The sequence below is a fragment of the Anastrepha ludens genome, chromosome 4 (genome assembly GCF_028408465.1).
Source record: "Anastrepha ludens isolate Willacy chromosome 4, idAnaLude1.1, whole genome shotgun sequence".
Taxonomy (NCBI): Eukaryota; Metazoa; Arthropoda; class Insecta; order Diptera; family Tephritidae; genus Anastrepha; species Anastrepha ludens.
Window position 1 is genome coordinate 82,533,878 of NC_071500.1, and position 17,871 is coordinate 82,551,748.

General features: G+C 33.9%; 2 protein-coding genes across 7 annotated transcripts; both read right to left on the bottom strand.

The window, feature by feature from the left end:
• Positions 1-615: 615 nt before the first annotated feature.
• On the bottom strand, positions 616-9,310 carry LOC128860007 (peptide methionine sulfoxide reductase). 6 transcript variants are annotated; one of them, XM_054097217.1, is made up of 4 exons: positions 9,081-9,310; positions 2,074-2,255; positions 1,300-1,560; positions 616-1,233 (listed from the first exon to the last, which is right to left on the bottom strand). In XM_054097217.1, exons 1-4 carry the CDS (start codon positions 9,132-9,134, stop codon positions 999-1,001), a joined length of 732 nt encoding a protein of 243 aa, XP_053953192.1. In that variant the 5' UTR covers positions 9,135-9,310; the 3' UTR covers positions 616-998. The 6 variants fall into 6 exon arrangements, with proteins under 6 accessions (XP_053953192.1, XP_053953190.1, XP_053953191.1 ...); XM_054097215.1 differs by having other exon boundaries at positions 2,062-2,255; positions 9,081-9,309; XM_054097216.1 differs by lacking the exon at positions 9,081-9,310 and adding an exon at positions 5,776-5,849 and having other exon boundaries at positions 2,062-2,255.
• Positions 9,311-14,346: 5,036 nt separating this feature from the next.
• On the bottom strand, positions 14,347-17,404 carry LOC128860008 (gonadal protein gdl). Its single transcript, XM_054097218.1, has 3 exons — positions 17,124-17,404; positions 16,781-17,075; positions 14,347-16,702 (listed from the first exon to the last, which is right to left on the bottom strand). Exons 1-3 carry the CDS (start codon positions 17,285-17,287, stop codon positions 16,559-16,561), a joined length of 603 nt encoding a protein of 200 aa, XP_053953193.1. The 5' UTR covers positions 17,288-17,404; the 3' UTR covers positions 14,347-16,558.
• Positions 17,405-17,871: the final 467 nt, after the last annotated feature.

Consider the following 17,871-nt stretch of genomic DNA (forward strand, 5'->3'; position numbering starts at 1 on the left):
CAAATTTCAAAAAAACTATATTATTAAAGAAATATTTGGCGCTAAAGAGATAAATTAAATATTCATCCCCTCTCACCGAAGTAACAGCCTGGGCGATTTTTCTTGAGTTCCACAAAGCGCACCAGTTGTTTCTCTCACATGATCGCCAATTAAAAATGACAAGTGGTTCCAATGGCTCTTTCAACGCAGTGGAGTTCTTCCCCTTGCGCTGTATCATCTTCGGACAACATTGCGAATACTTTCAGTGCCAGAGCGGAGCGGCTGAACCTTAATTAGCTGCACTAAGCACATGTCTGCGTACAATTCGTACAGCTAATCTAACGACAATCGGTTCAACGTTACCATAATGACTCGCATCTATATCCGGCCAACAGCTCATACAGCTAATCGTTCCGTCGGCTTCGATAAGTTCCCACGGCAGTCGATTGTACGTTGCCGGAACGATTTGGATTTATATGCGGCCAAGGACTGTCACTCCAGCAGCATTCCCCGTAGATCTATGGGAAATGTTTATGCTGCTACAACAACAACAGCACATTCGATACTCACCAACGCCAGCGCACAAAGGCCCATAAATTACAATACTTTAAATTAATTAAATATACAAAAATGAAGTCATTTACTAAAATCTATTTTATTGGTATTTCCCATAGCTTTTTTTGGAGTTTTTTTTTGTAGAATCACACATTTTTTGGAATATTTCTATCACACTCACTTAAAACTTTAAAATTATATCATAAAAAGTTCTAATTTCATACTACATTCATAATAAAAATAATAATACATAAGCCTTACGTGTGCATGCACTTAATATCTGCATCCACCGTTAACTACTATTAAAGTAAAACGAAGCGAACTGCTTCGCTGAGATAATCATTGTTTAACCAATTTTGAACAAATAAATATCATTAAATTCATGCAGAAGTATATTTCTGCTTTTTCACATCAATCAACGGCCCACGACGGCGCCGATAGCTACATGACGATCCATCATTCGGTCAGCAGTACAATCCCATGCCCTCATTCTGCTCCACATGATACAAGCAGTATTCTTTTTGTGATGGCGTCAGACCGAAAGTGTCGACCTCCTCTTTGAACTGCTTGATGCCGCCCACGCCAGCCAGATAACCATTCAATTTAGTGCCAATGTATGAAGTGCGCAGTAGCTTGGCATCAAAATTCAGAGTTTCTACAAGATCCCTGTGACCTTGGAGGCGGTATTTCTGGTGATAGCTAAGGGATGTAGAAAAGAACGTTGAGAATAAATAAACAGAAGTCAGTGGGAGTGTAGGCACTCACTCTTCAGCCGGGTAGAATTTGCCTTTCGGCAGAATCTCGGTGATAATTTTCTCAGGTACGCGCTTCTTTTGTTCCTCAACGATAGATTCTTCGGCGATTTTCTTTTGCTCATCATCATGGTACAAGATCAACGACATATACTGACGCTTGATGGGGTTGGTGAGACCATATTCGTGATTGTTCCAGAAGAGATGCAACAGTTGTTTGAACGAAATGGCATTGGGGTCATAGTCAATCTCCAAAACTTCAGTGTGGTCACCACTATTTAGGTTTAAAGTTGGCATAAATATATATTTGAGGCGTAAGAGGGGAAGGCGGATAGTAAAAAGCGTTAGTAAAAAGAGTGAAAGGAGAAAAGGAAAACGCAAAGCGATAAATGTGATGAATAAAAGAGCGCAGATAAATGAGAATATGCTCAAACAATAGATAAAGGAAATGTGATTTATAGCACCGGATAATATGATTTATAGCATGAATGGACGAGTGCAGTGCGTGATTTTTAAAAAGTGTGATTTAGTGAGAGAATCAAAAGTTTCAAAAACATTTTCGAGTGGTTTAGTTAGTGTGGAAGTTTCCAGAGAAGTGTTATTAATCACAATTTGATAAAAATGTAATGCGAGAGGTAATGGACATACATACATGCATACACACACATGTATGTGCGTGTGCATTTAGTAAACGAGAACAAGAACAAGAACGAAAGAAAGAAAAAAACGAAAAAACACAAAGTTAGTACTTTCTAGTTTTGGAACACACGCTTACAGGCTACGGTACGTTGGTGAATCCTTGGAGCCGCCCTCATAGCCGACAGTGGTGCGCAAGATGCCCTTAGTGCCGCCAAACAGCGATTCAGCACCCCAGAAGCAGCCCATGCCAAATGTGGCCGTTTTGAAGGGGATATTCACGCTATGAACGGGTGTTACATTTAGCTCCTTTTGCTCTGCGCGCACGGTGCTCTAAAAAAAAAAAAACAAGACAAAAAAACAATATTAAAATATTTAAATTTACAATTTTAAGTACATTTGCTCGCAGGCGGTAATTGACTTCTCCAGCATTGCTGCTAAATGACAAAAATCGGTTCACTTTTTTCCCAAGCAAATTTGTAGGCGTTTACGCACTTTGTGCATAAATATCTAAGTATTTGTTACTTGGGTTTTACATCTAAATATATGTAAGTGTGTATGTACATATGTATGCAGGTTCCTACAATTATTATGCTTGGAGCTATGTCGTTTGTACAGGTCGCCTTCTGTGGCTTGAAGACGTCATATGGACAGCTGCTTTTGCCGCTCAGCACAAGCGGCATGTCCAACAAAAGCATGAGCCAGCCGATGCTAAGACAGGTAAGTGATTTGCGGGTATGCCACGCCATTTTCAACGAAACACTTGGTGTTTGTACTTTCTTCTATTGCTGGATCTTTCACACTTTACTGTAGGCAACAGCTACTTTTTGTTTTATTGATCTTTGCCACTAATTTCGACAACAATTTTAAGTAAATGTGTGTTCTTCTGCTTGCGGCGGCTATAAAACTAAATATACAAATCTCAACACTGGAATATTTAATTTGGCTCTTTGACTGCTGCACGCTAAGTTATCGGTCGAACGTGTGCAAAAGAACGTTGCCGCCGGCTGCCTGAATGAATGAGAGTGCCGCTGCGCTGCCGACCTCTCTGTGCGTGGCATTGGTTATACGCAGACCGGTTATGTGGGCAGATCGAAGTGAAATCAGAGAAAGTCGCATGGTTGTGGAAGTAAATGAATTCCAGCGAATCTTTCATCATCCGTGTACAAGTTTAAGTTTGTGAATTAAAAAGAAATTAATAACCTTTTCACACTAGCAAAAGTTTTGGAACCTCAATGTACACATCTATTTTCTTTCATAAATACGTTTTTTTCTGTTCAGTGTTCTGTGTTTAGGGCTGCCAACCATCGAGAAAAAAAATCTCTATTAATATATAAAAAATCTACATATTAATTAACATTATTCAAAAGAATGTTTTTTTTTTCAAGATGAACTAATGGTTTGGGAAAAATTTAGTATAATGAAACATGCTTTTGTGTATCTCCATCTTAACACTGAAAAACGTACCCCGGGAGGCTTATAATGTTTAAATAATTTATTGTTGAAGTTGTGTAATTTATTGAAAAGTTGGTGTTGCCAGACACCTTAAATAAGAACGAAGTTTGGATGCAGACACGTTCAGTTTGTAAATCTACAATATTTTTTTGCTTTAGTTTAGAATTGAGAAACATTTCTCAAAATATAAACATATAAAATTGAATTTTACAGGAGCGTCGACTAGAAGGGTTTTTGTAAATTTGTAGAATTTTTGGTTAGAACGTTTTTAGCGTGGGCGGTTGTTGTTGTTGTTGTAGCAGTCTTTGGCCGCGCTTCAAAAAAATAACCCTCACCAGTCCAACTCCGGCTACTCCATCTACAGTATTTTAGCATAAATTCCTTTCCACGTTCAAACCATTGAACCCAAAATTAAAACGCCATATGCGTGTGTGTAGTAAGGAGGCACAATAACCTCCTCCCCATCATCAACACTAAACTGAAATACTTAATTTTCGTTCATATTTTTATTTTTATTTGCAGGCAGCCGACAACACTAACTGTTGTCAATTCCAATTAATTCTTATTCGCGTTTAAAATTGAAAAGTGATGACACGGGTAAATGCATTTGCATTTAATTTTCATTGAAATATTTCGAATACAAGTATAAAAATAAGTAAAAACACGCGTGTGAGTGTATATTTTGTGAATTTAAGTTTAGAGAAATATATATTGTAATGCGCCAAACTATAGTGAAGTTCCCGAGGGCACTTTGAAGGCAAATAATTACCAAACTATTATTTCTGGAATAATTGGGAGTTATTATGGTTGTTGCTGAACCACTCCCTATCATCTCCACCAAGTTTCATTAAATAAGACATTATATTTTGCCGAAAATTTCCATGTTACATCATAGCAAATCCCAGCCGAAAAATGTTTAATGGCCGATGTCATCAATTAATTTTAATCAAATATAAGCTCATTAATATTAACATTTAAAGTTGTACAATTTTAATATAAAAATTTGCCATTATATTTTAAGAGTTTGCTAAATTTAAATTTGTTTTTTTACTGCTTCGAAAATCCTTTTCGAATTTATTTTCTCAAATACTTGCTTTCTGTTGCGGTTGTTTTAGGTGCACTAAGTTGGCAACTCCGTAAGCTTAATTACGCTCATAGTTGCATTTGGAATTAAAGTTCAATGAGCCAGCAAGTATGAACTACACTCTGCTCTCTTTACTGAAATGCACTTTAACCCTTAAGTGCTGAAGAAAAGATTAAACAATTGAATAACTATGGAAATATTGTTTTTAAATATTATAAAATGGCTATTTGTGCACTGCGACCTAAAAAGATGAATAACTCAGTAAATGTGTCACGAAGGTACCTCACATGCCGCACACTGGAGTAGGGCAAGTGTATTACTTAACAAAATTAACATTAATTTCTGGTTTGGACTATGTGGCTTTTTGTTAACAAAAATTTGGCATTTTTCCATAACAAAAAATTGAAATGGTAGCTGTTTTCATAACACAGCAATGACTTGCTTGGCCATAAAGAAAACCAGACATAAGAATCCCCAAATCACGACTCCAAACAGTCAAGGACGGTAAAAGTGAGCTCAGTCATTTAAAGGTTAATCTAGCGCGTGAATACCAAAGAGTGTACACAAACAAATGCACATGTGCTCGAACATACATATGCACATATTGCAGCGAGAGAGCAGGCGCACGTGAAAGTATTAGTAAACAGCCGAATGCACCAAACAAATCTGACCTTGAGAAATGGTGAATGGGTGGATAAATCACATGCAAGGCAATTTCATTGGACGTACTAAATGCAGCATTCTTGGATTAATGAGTACGAAAAAGTGACAGAATGGGGCGGGTGTACTGAACCCCCTGACGTTCACTCATACTCGTATCCAAAACAGCTGATTTAATGCTTATTGTGAAATTCATTATTTTGATTACACAACCCGTTGACGATTATGAAAGACATATTGAAATTGCTATTTTGCATTATTTTGCACAAATATACTTTAAAAAATCTTTTTTTTATTTTCAGTCAGTTCACTTAAAAAATTGTTTATTAATATTGGTTTATTTCATTAGCGCGCACTCTTACAATCTTTATTGGTGGACAATCACAGCAGAATCTTCTGATGATTAAACGACTAAAACAGCGAATTAAAGTCATACTGATGAGAGTGAGTGCACAATTTTGAATTTGGTTTTTGTTTCAATTGATTTTTATATTACAAACAGTTTTTATCTAAAATTTTACATTATTTGAAAAATTTGTGCTTTATTCTTTCTAATTTCTAATAGCGCTGACAGTGCACTTGAACTTGTCAGGCAACTGAATATTTTGTTTTGCTATTTTTTGTGTTTGTTTTTTTTGCTGGCTTAATACCGACCTTGCGCACTTGTGCTCTTACCTTGTTGCCGCAGCGTTGACGTTGCATTAGGAATATTTTGAAAAATTGCACTGAACTCAGCAAAGGTTGTAGGTCGCCTGAGCCTTGAATGGTGCAACGCTGCAGCTTATAACGGTGAATGGTGGGCAATTGTGAAAATTCAAGTGGGCGGCTTGGTAAGGTGGCTGGGTGGGCTGAATATAACTCATATTTGCGGCTACTCACACGAATGCCTGTGGATATGTGTGACTTGCAAAAATAGTGAGTGTCGCGATGTAGCGGCGATTTGAAGTTGTGGACAATTTGTGGACAGTTAGATTAATGCTCATTTAGCTTAATTTGTTTACGTGGAAGGAGTAAATAGTTGCGTAGGTGCATATTAAGTGCCTGAGTAGTTTGTCTATTATTTGACATAACTTGACATATTTGCAAACCCAATAAGTGCCTTTGTATCTAGATTTTGGCGCTATAATAAATGAATGACAATTTTCTTTTTGTGCGCAATTAAAGTTCAGCAAAGCAATGCTTTTGTTGTTGTTGTTTAAAGCGTGCAAACAGTAATTTAAAATTTTTTGCTAATAACTAGTTTTTATAATTTATTCTTTTTTTATATATAATAAATTTATTTACTTTTTTACTTGGATTTTAGCTCTTATAAGGACTAATTTGGAATTTCGTGTGTAACTCTGTAATGTAATTATATATTCAAAATGTGTTCGTTATTTGCCAACAAATTCTAAAATTTAAGTTTAAATGGAATATTAAAATAAATTTACCAATACCTATGGATACACATATGTATTATATATGTACAAATACATACATACATTTAAGCATTAGGAAACTGTTTTGCCCACGGTCTGATCCAAGGTAACAATTAGTGTAAAAAATGTGCACGATTCATATAGAAAATTTTCTCAAAAAACATTGGCAGTAAAGAATTTGTCGAAAAAGGTTTATCAAATAATGAATTGTGAAAAAAGTGCAGGTTTTCAGCTTGAGCTGAGCTGCTTTTTCAATATGTTGAGTGTGTTTTGTCGCAGGTCTAAAAATGGAGGCACCTAAAGTGTTTTATTTATTATTTATTTTTTTTTATTATTATTAGGAGCAGAATGAATATTTGCTGTTACTTTCTGCTTTAAAAAAATTTCAAAAAGTGCATAATTTTTTGAAATATAACTTAAAAAAACTACCACGTGCTTTAGTTATGAGGAAAAACTCTTTAAATGAATAAACCGAACCGGATATTATTTGCAACAAAATTACAACAAATATGTTTCTAGGTTACAATGATTTTTTGTTTTTCAATTTTTTTTTAATTGTAATTCGTTTTATGCGAGCAATAAATTAGATTATAAAATTTTTCAAAATTCATATTATTTTATTTTTCTTCCAAATTAGATTGTATACCTAAAGAAACACTTTTTAAATGAATAAACCATCAAGTTCGGTTCGTTTCCAAAAATATTTTGTAGTTTACAAAATGATTTTTTGTTTTTTAATTTTTTTTTTTAATTCGTTTAATACGATCAAGTAATTGTAAAATTTTTTGAAATTCCTATTATTTAATTTTGCTTCCAAATTAAATATGAAAAACACTGTTTAAATTAATAAATCGAACCTGACATTCTTTCCAAAAATATTTCTAGTTTACAAAATGAGTTTTTTTTTAATATTTTTAATTCGTTTTATACTAGCAAAAAATTAGTTTTTTAAATATCATTGAATTCATATTGCATATTTTATTTTTCTTCCAAATTACTTTAAAACTAATAAAAAGTATAGATATAGAAGTATGTAACTATATATAACTTCCTTTAAATCTGGTTGGAGCGTACATACATACATATGTATATGAATATCTTGTTTAAAAAATTTTTACCAAGGGCATTAAAAATTTGCTAATTGAAAGAAAAAATGTTTTTAAATAAATTAACTCAAAATTTAAAAATGTACTTAGCTTTAATTGAAAACAAATTTTTTTTTAAATGAAGCAACTAAAAAGTGAAAATCTGCTTTTTAAAATGCATTTAGCTTTATAAAAATTTTTTTATGGTATATAAATACTTTGGTGGCACATTTAGGCCGAAGATGCGAGCCTGATTTTGATATATTTTTTTTGATAGCATATTTGGTTTAAAATAATGAGAGAAATGTTTTTTTTTTTCTAAAGATAACAACTCTCTAAATATACATATCTGAATTCATGTAAATATTTGCCTCTTAAAAAACATCTTTCATTTTATTATTATTTTCGTACGATTGTCAGCTAGAAATCAAACTTAGCCAACGTATTTACTCTACAAATAGTAATGAATTTAAGAAAATTTAAGAAAAATAAAAAGCCAACATATTTTTTTTTTATATAAAAGTGTAAAATATTAAAATATTTACATACATTTACATACATACATATATTTAAGGAGCCGTTCTTTTTAGAAAAAAAAAGTAGTAATGAATTTAAATTAAATTAAAGAAACAAAAAATTCCAGCAAAATTTTTTTAATACAAAATAAATTTATATTTCTTAAAAAATAAAAAATTATATTAAATAAATTTAGATTCCTTAAACAATTTTTTTGAATCTATATAAAAATTATTTTTTTTTTGTTAAAATATTATTGACACATATTTGCTATTTTATTTTCAAATTATTACTACGGCAATAATATCCGAACTCTTCTACGTTCTATTTTTCTAAAGCAAAACTAGCACAAAATATTGGCTGAAATTAAGGTCTCAATTTACAAACGCACCAAAAAAAAAAAAAGAAAGAAATTTATAAGCCTCATTTATTTCTAAAAATGTTTGATAGTTTTGAGTAATTAAAATCTTTCTTAACTGAAAAATTAATTAGCAAAACCATTTATTATTCAATTCAGCTCTTCTCGCCGTCATTTCAATAAACGAATTTTTCTTTCTTTTTTATTTTTATTTTTTCTTAATTTAAACATCTCTTAAAAGCCGCTTTTTATTATTCTTTAAAACAGGTACCGCACAAAATAATATTTAAATATAACCACTTTTTTCATTTGCACAAACATTTTAGAAACCAACCAAATCCACTTCGTTCTAAAAATAAAACAATAATATTTACGCTTTACCCATTAAAAAAACAAAAAAACAACAACAACCACTTTCTGGCCAAAAAACACACACTTAAATAACAGGTTTGATCGAACAAACGAAATTTTACTCAAAAGCTAACCAATTTTTGTCACGCAGCAAAATTACCACAAACAATAAATGCATCGTTTTTTCTTAATAACTGAAAACTTTTTAATATCTTTCGCTAAAATACTTACAACATCCTTCAAGTCAGGCAGAGTGTAGTCAATAGTTGTGATTTCCAAAGCCATTTTAAATTTATTTAATAAAAAACTGTTTAATTTATTATTACAATTTGAATAGGAATTTTGCAAATTAATATGTGTTTGCGCGCAAATTCAGTAAATTATTTAAAGTTAGTAATTTTTGTCTACTTAATCTTGCTAAAGGCACAGCGTTCCACTGAATTTTAGTTCAACAACTGTTGAATGGCTTGTCTGCCGTCGCATTATTTATACCCGCCGGCAAAGTGTGGACTCTCAGTGATTTGTTGTTGTGCCACTGTATCTGGTGCTCACATTTTACAAGTTTATTTTATTTATCAATTGAAATAACATAATATAACAACACAAAGCATAAATGAGTATCGTTTAAATTCTTGAGAATGAGATCCGAGGCGTTGATTTAAGTGAGAATTACTATGAGCACCACGGAAGCGCAGATGGGTTGTTATGCAAAGTCGCCAAATGATAGAGCAGCTGGCTGCTTATGAGTAGTTCTTGGCGATTTAGGTATATGTGTGTGTGTGTGAGAAAATAAAAAATAAATGTACGCACTTGAGAGCTCAACTTTATTGGGTAGTGAATTTAGTGAAGATTAAAAATGAAATAGGTAACTAATTAGTTGATTAATAATTTTTTAATTAATTATTAATTTTTTAATTTTTAGTAAAATTTAAGTAATTCGATAATTTAAAACTAAAATGAATTAATTAAAAAATTAGAAACAAAATTTTTCAAAATTAATTTTTGATTAAATATATTATTTTAAATGGCTCTATCAGCTCTGTTGTTCAGTCCTGTTGTTATGACAGCATAAAACATCCCCAACACATTTTTGAAGAACACTGCCGCAGTGATAGTGTTTGGCCGGAAATAAATTTGGGTCCTTCCGGTATTGTGGGAACTGCTCTATTAAATTTCGCCTGGTTTGTATGAAAGTGCAGTCTGTGTCGGAAAAAGGGAACCGCGATTGTTCTTGAAGTATAAAAGATATATATTTACAATTTTTTTTTGCATAAAAGTATGTACAAAACTACGAGTTGTCGAGCATAGCCTGGCATCTTCTTAATGCTTTGAACCAACTTTTCTGCGTAGCTCGTCGACAAACAGAACTAGATTTTACGAACTTGACGCCCGAGTTGCTTTAAATCATTGACTGGCCTTCCGACAAGATGCGTTTTCATAGTTCCCCAACACATTTTCAATGGAGTTGGCGTCTGGGGACTGAGAAGACCGGTCCAATTTCCTTGTTTTGTTGTTTCTCAAAGTGTTTTTCTGGGAGCAGTGGTTTTGATGATGTTAGACGGTAGGATATGTTCGCCTCCTTCAGTCGACGTTCGACATCCATTTTCGTTTTGTTAAGAACTGATTATGATTGGCGTAGTCAGAGAGAAGGGTCCCGCTTAATCACAGTATCATTCATAGCTAGAATAATTAGCCAAATCTTAATCAACGGCGGAAGGTTGTATCCCTTTGAATGTAACAACACCACGTAAGGCACAATTATTTCCGACTGACTTGCGAAAGAGGAGAAAATGTTACAAGAGGTGAATGCATCCATACCAGACCCAAAAGCGTAAAAATTTTAAAGTTTTGACAAATCCTGGAAAAGCAATGTAATATAGTTTTTAATATAATTAATTTCCGAGATAAAATAAAATATTATGTATATGAAATATAATAAAACGAAAAATCCAAGTAGTTTCGCTAGCACCTTTTTGAAGAAAATGTAACGTTTTAGACAGTTTTGTAATTTACAGGTAGTAATGCAGTTTGGAAAGTGTTTTGAAGTTTGAAAAAGTTGTATGTAAAATTGTGTGCTCAAAGTGGCAGTTTTGAGAAATCGTCAGCACTATAGGTAGGTGGTGAAATGGTTGAAGTGCCAGTCTGGCAATACCCAAGTAGCACTAAAGCTCTGTTTTGATACCATTGCAAGACCTCCAACAGGCAGATATATACCGCCAGCCAGAGCTGTTGATTTAATGGAGAAGGTCGATGGAATTTAGGTGGGTTGGCTGCCAAGCCTAGCACCCGAAAATTTACACAGAAAGTGCTCAACAGTCTCCTGCTTTGAAAGGTCCCCACAGCTTCTGCAATGGGGGTTAAATGGTAAACCTAGCTTTTCCGCATGTATACCGATCGTCTAATGACCAGTAAGCACAGCTACGAGTTCGGAAATCGAATGACATGGAGTCACCAGGACTTTCTGAGTCCTCCTCCGTATATTGTATGGGAGCGACAGGGTTTTCGAAATAGCACATGAAGAAATGGAGCTCCATCTTTTTTAATAAATAAGTTGTGTAATTCCCCTTTAACAACAGTCAGGGGGATATTGATAACCGGGTAATATACCTCTGAGACCAGTCAGTCGCGTTTCCACGACAGTCGGTTCTACGTTACCGAAACGACCCGGATTTATATTCAGCCAAGGACTGCCGCTCCAGCAGCATTTCCCGTACTTGTACAGATAATGTTTCTGCTGCTACGACAACAACAACAACCAGTTCAATCGACCACTTCCTGACAAGGCATCAGCGATTTCATTTTCCTTTATGTTCCTATGCCCAGGAGCTCAGATCAGAGAAATGTTACCTGCACACCCACCCAAGAGTTTTAATATCTTCCTTACAGGAGTTGGCCAGCTGGGATCTGCACCATGGCGTCGTCAGCGCTTTGATCGGGAAAAATGTTAATATCTCCCTCGCTCCCACGTTCCCTAAGCATTCTGCCTGCCTGCAGGATTGTAAAGAATTCTGCCTAAAAAACACGAGCAATGTTCGGCAGCTTTAAGGAAATGATATAGAGAAAACAGATGCTCCGACTCCTGATTTGCTCTTGGAACTGTCAGTGATGCCAGAGGTGTTAGCTTCGACACAGATTTTCGTCCTCGTTCCAACCCTGCTTACTTGGAAAGATTGCTCTAGCACGTCCCTTAATCTCCAGTTTGCGGGTAGAGATATTTTTCATAAATTTTTCCATAAAAATACATATTATCCCAATAAACGCATGCGGGCTCTGTGTTGTAAATTATTTTGATAACAAAATTGCTCATAAACTGAAATTTCCACAAAAATCTCCAGCAAGAAAGAAAAATTAAAGCTTACAAACATAAAATTCTCTCGTTTTTTAATAAGCCAGCATCTTACCTTAGGGCATTCAACTTAACTAACATAAACCGTTTTTGCCTCCAAACACCATGAGAGTAAGCAAACGCCTTGAACTGGATACAATCAAAATTTTTTAAGTTTTCTATAGAAACTCCCTTTTAAAATACTTCCAACTTAAAATTGATTCTGCCAGCTCTGCCTCTAATCTTTGCCGAAGAACGGATATGATTTCTAACTATCATCAAAAATAATATAATCCTAGATTGCTCCTTCCCAAATGCCTTGACGTCAACATAAACAAAATTAGAAGAGGAAGAACACACAAAGGTTACTTAATTTTCTTTTCAGTCGATTGCAAAATTCGCAAAAAACAAAAAAAAAAAACAAAAAATATGGGCTTTCAGAAGGCGGCACCTTCTACATTCTCTACATCGCGGTCTCACACTATTATACAAAATTTATACATCTTTTATCACCTAAATAAAATTTGACAGTTCTCAATCAAGCATAACTTATGACGTTATTCCTAAAATGGAAATACACAAAAACTTAACTAACAACAACAAAAATTACACATCATTTTAATATCTATATTTATGGTGTAGTATTAGTATAAATATTCCACCTGGGTTATATTTTAAAAACCTTCAAGATGATAAAAACTTCCTACTGACTGACACTTGTATGCAATCTACTGAAAGTAGTAATCTTTTTTGTCCATCTAATAAATTCGCAAGCATGAAATCTCATTCTAACTTTCGCATCCAGCCCCTTTCCTAATGATATTTCGACAAATTAACCCTTCAGCATCTTTTCCTGGCTGGCGTGCCTAAGCATAACAGAAGCCCTGAGAACTACCCCAACTGCTGGCATGGAAGCGCTTTTAAATTTTCCACCGCTACATTTAGCAATACAAGAGAAACCTTCCTTTTTCTTCTTCGTGTTCTTACTTTTTTATATGAAGGAAAAACTTAGACCAGGAGATCTCACTGGACACCTCAATATCTTGAACAGGGTTCAACATGCAGTATGCATAACCCTGGCGAATGACCACACGGAATCCGTAATCAATTTTATAAAGAGATACAAAGTTATCTTCCCGTCTAGGGAAGAGTGGAACACTAATCAAACATTGCTTCCAAAAGGCTCCAAGGAGTAGGAGCAGGAATAGTGGGGCCTAGAGCACACCAATCCCTAACGCTAAGTACAAACATCACAATTTTACATGCGGAGCTCTTCGCCATAATGGAAGCAGTGGAAATCATATCCAAAAGAGGGTTTGAGTAAGTAAAAATTAAAATACTTTCGGACAGCCGATCGGTTCTCAAAGCCTTAATAGCTTCACATTCAAGTCAAAAGTCCTAAAAGAGTGTAACAATGCACTCAACAAACTGGCCATCATAATCAGGTCTCACTGATTTGGATACCAGGACATGAAGGACACGAAGGAAATGAGAAGTCAGCCTTTTTTGCCAAAAAAGCGACAGAAGGGATATTTATTGCACCAACCCCATTTTTCGGCTTTAACAAAAATAATATAAAACAGGAAACCAAAAAATGGTTTCAAACTAAAATCAGGGAACACTGAAGCAGCACAAGCAGCCTTAATCACTCCAAAAAGTTGTTGAACTTCAATGCCAACAAAGCAAAATCTGCTCTAACCCTAGATTAAAAGGGCCTCAGATTACTCTGTGGCGCACTCACAAGTCACTTTGTCTGTAATAAACACTTTAACACAATAGGGTTACCTAGTACAAGATCATACAGGTTCTGCTGTGATGAAGAGTAGTCTATGGAACACTTAGTCACCAACTGTGAGACATTAGGCCACAGGAGACACAGAATCCTGGGCTCGTACCTACTAGAGGAGGAAGACCTACAATTGCTACCTCCTAAGGAGCTGGTTCGATTCCTCGTTGTACTAAATAATTATAATTCAGTAATTCGGGGCGCACAATAGATCAATCTGGTCGCAGTGCATAAAGGCCTTAGCTTAACCGGAACAACCATTACAATTACTATCTTTTCCTCACAATATAAGACGAAATGCACTCGCTCGAGCAAAATTTGAAAAAAAATTAAAAAAAAATTAAAAAAAATATTTAAAAAAAAATTGAAATAAAACTAAAAATAAATACTTTTTTAGTAGATTATTTTGTATTTTTACATAGTTTCTATTGTTTGCCAACATTTTCTTCTTTCATAATAAATTACAATTACATTAAGATAATTTGTGCTGGCTTTTTTGCTTTAATTCCAGATATGTCATAGAAAATAAGTAGAGTATTTTCGCTTCACGATTTCATTGGAAAATTACTCTGCAAATGTTACCAAACGATAAAAAAGGGTGAATTTATCGTAAATTATCTTATCTTACAGTCGAGTTTATACTATCAATGCTCGCAGTTTCTTGGCTTTATTTTATACAACTTTTTATTTAAAGGGAGCTTAATCTTTCAAAATAAAACATATTCATATTTTAAAAGTATGTTGCCGCATTTTATCAAATTAATTTTAGCTATTCCCTTATTTTCACAAAATTTGGCTAAACTTTCCATTACTACCACGATATATTTGATTGGGGGGCGGAGGGGGAGGAGCGTGACACTTCCTACCACGCCTAATAGAAAGAGCAAGGTTACACCATTATAACGATGAAAGTTCCAACCTCCTAGGGTCCCTATAGAACCCCCAGGAAAAGCTTAAAAATTAGGGTTTTTAGGAGCGTAGTGGCATCTTGTACTGAAATATCGTAGAAGAGGAATGTATAAAGCAATTGCTAACCCAGCAAGCATTTAACTTAGGTTTTATAACCCATATTTATAAAAATGTTTTATTATCGTAAAATTTGTACGTGACTCTGACGAAAAATTTATTATTTTTATAAAAATTGTATTTTATGAAATAAAAACGAAATACATTTTTTTTTTTGACATGAAAGCAAAAACAAAAAGAAGCGTCGCAGGCAAAATCGCGCGATTTTTATTCCAAATTTTCAGTATTTGTAAAAATGTATATTTAAAATTAAAAATGCGCCTTTTTACAAAAATATTGTTTTTGTAACATGTATATATGTACATTTCCAAACAAAACACGCGATTTTTTATTCCAAAATTTTTTTTTTTTTTGAAAATATTAATTAATTGCCATTTTTGAGTCCAAATTTTCACTCTTTTTGAAAATGATTTATCGCGCGATTAAATTTATCGCCATGTTTTAGTCCACATTTTCACTTTTTATGAGAAATTATTTTATCACGATTTCTTAGTCCAAATTTTCACACGTTTTGAAAATAATGATTTATTGATTCACCGCACGATTTCTGATTTCATATTTTCCCTTTTTTTGAAAATATTATTTTATCGCAATTTTGTATTCCAAATTTTCACTATTTTTGAAAATAACGATTTATCGATTCATCGCGCGATTTCTTAGTCCAAATTTTCACTATTTTTGCAAAATATTGATTTATCGAAGGCCAAAGCTTAATTTAACTCTTTTAAAAACTACAAAAGTTCTATCGAACCTGTGTTGGTTGACTGGGGTTATCCGGTTTCGCTTTATTCTTTTCTCACTATCGTTCATTTGACAGTTCGTCCCGCAAAAGGCGTATTCATTAAAGGCGGTGGCACTATACCAACAACAATGTTCTGTACGTTTAATTGTCAAAGCAAAGTATTGGGAAACTAGAATTCAAATAATGAATTCGCCTTGTTTCATTCAGAGCTGACAGCCACATGGACAAGGCGAAAGAAAAAAACAAAAAACAAATTAGCTGAGTTACCAACACCACCTTAGATTCGTCTTGGTCCCGCATATTTATTTTGCACGGTATTACGCACGTTTCGAAGAACATTTGTAATAATAGAATTTTAATAAAATCGGTAGTATTATTGAGTAAAAATAAGTTTAAATCAAACCTTAAATTAATAAGGAGTGTTTATGAGTGAATATTGTTACTTTCCTGTGTTTGTATTTAAGTAAAATAAGCGTCTGTAATAGGGCATTTTTTCAAGCTTATGCAAGAATTAAGCATTTTTAACGTTAAATATTACTTTTAATTCTTAATGGTAATTTATAAAAAGTACTATAAAACAAAACGCTGATATAGTGACTACATTTGTGTGCTGTAATTTTTAAATTCGATTCACGCACTTAGACATTATAAACAAATTTATCGTGGCAGCAATGGAAAGCCAACACCGAAATTTTCGCAAACTGGTTGCTATCAATGAAATATTAAAAGGAGAATATTAATAAAAAAAATGTGTACTATGAATACATTTTTCATAAACAAAAATAAGGCTGTTGCTTGTGTAACGTGAAAGCCACGTTTTACTCCTCTTGTTATTTATGCGGTTCAAATTTAATTCTACTTAGCCGTATAATAAAATCCAAAAGGAACATTTGTATTTTGATTTCCTTGGAATTGTCGGTGGTATAAAATCCCGCCACACCTGCTTTGTGCAGTGTGCTTTGCTGGTCTTTTACCTGCAAGAAAATCAAGAGTATCGAACATTTTGTTTTTTTTCTTTTACTTTCATTTGAACTAACACCTTTTGTATTTACCTTTTGATCCAACAGCGCTATTAACTTCATATCAGTTTCACGCATCTTCTTCGCGTGCTTTACTTGCATGAGTTGTTCAATGTGACTTAATTCTTCCGGATCAGTTATTTTACTGCGCCATTCTTGCATTTCCAACTCAAAATCTGTTTCAACTTGCTTGCGTAGTGTTAGTAAATGTTTCTCTGTTACGTTCTGTATTTCCATGAGTCCTTTGACAATCTCAAAAATGGTGTCATTTAGTAGCGAGTTGGCCAACTCGGTGAGCAGCTCATAGGAGATGCGTATTTGGTAGTTTCTGCATATAAAGATTAGCAAAATAATTGAATCTACTAAATTAACTTACTCTGGCAGTTGTGCGTGCATCTGTTTTAGCTGATCCACCAGAAAATAAAGTTTACGCTGCAGGAACTCCGGTGTGAGTTGTGTGTAATCTTGCGCCTGTGTGCTGGCACCTGAATTGCAAGCAGCTAAAGCGCTGGCGCTGGTGGAGGGCAACTCTGACTCCATGAAGATACAAGTTTTGGGTTTTTAGAAAATTTTTTACCGGTTGATATACTCGTATTATATATTTTGCGGAATTGTTTACAAATTTCGATGCTTCTTCTTATCTGGTGAAAATTATAATTCGTTCACAATTGCTCCATTTTGTTACATTCACAGTTGTTATGCACAGTGTATATTTACGTGATAAAACCTATATAAATTTTGCATAATACTGAGATACGTTAAGAATCTGATCCAGCCACCGAATGTGACTTCCACGTAACGTTAACAATGTCAAAGAATTCTTTTCTTATTACTAATGCCAATGCCGCAACATTTGTGGAGAGTAAAAAATTTTAATCCAAGTCTACTTAATTAATTTTTGTTCTTAGTCTTATTTCGTAAAAGAAAAAGGCAAACTTTTCGCAATAAATCGTTGGGTATAATGTAAATGATATGTTTCCAACAGTTTTCATTTGAAAAAATGTATTACTTTTAGTTGAACTCCCATAACTTGAACTTCTATAGATCGAATTTTCTACAATTCGAATTAAATCGACAGGCAATGAAGTTTCAAAAGCTCAATTTTGCTCAATTTTAGTTCCATA

Excerpts from the sequence above, each read along its gene's own strand:
- LOC128860007 (XM_054097212.1), bottom strand. The coding sequence starts at position 2,671 with ATGGCGTGGCATACCCGCAAATCACTTACCTGTCTTAGCATCGGCTGG. Across the intron at positions 1,561-2,061 it reads TCACCAACGTACCGTAGCCT|TGGTGACCACACTGAAGTTT; the intron begins GTAAGCGTGTGT and ends AAACCTAAATAG. Across the intron at positions 1,234-1,299 it reads AAATTCTACCCGGCTGAAGA|CTATCACCAGAAATACCGCC; the intron begins GTGAGTGCCTAC and ends TACATCCCTTAG.
- LOC128860008 (XM_054097218.1), bottom strand. The coding sequence starts at position 17,287 with ATGGAGTCAGAGTTGCCCTCCACCAGCGCCAGCGCTTTAGCTGCTTGC. Across the intron at positions 17,076-17,123 it reads ATGCACGCACAACTGCCAGA|AAACTACCAAATACGCATCT; the intron begins GTAAGTTAATTT and ends CTTTATATGCAG. Across the intron at positions 16,703-16,780 it reads TAGCGCTGTTGGATCAAAAG|GTAAAAGACCAGCAAAGCAC; the intron begins GTAAATACAAAA and ends ATTTTCTTGCAG.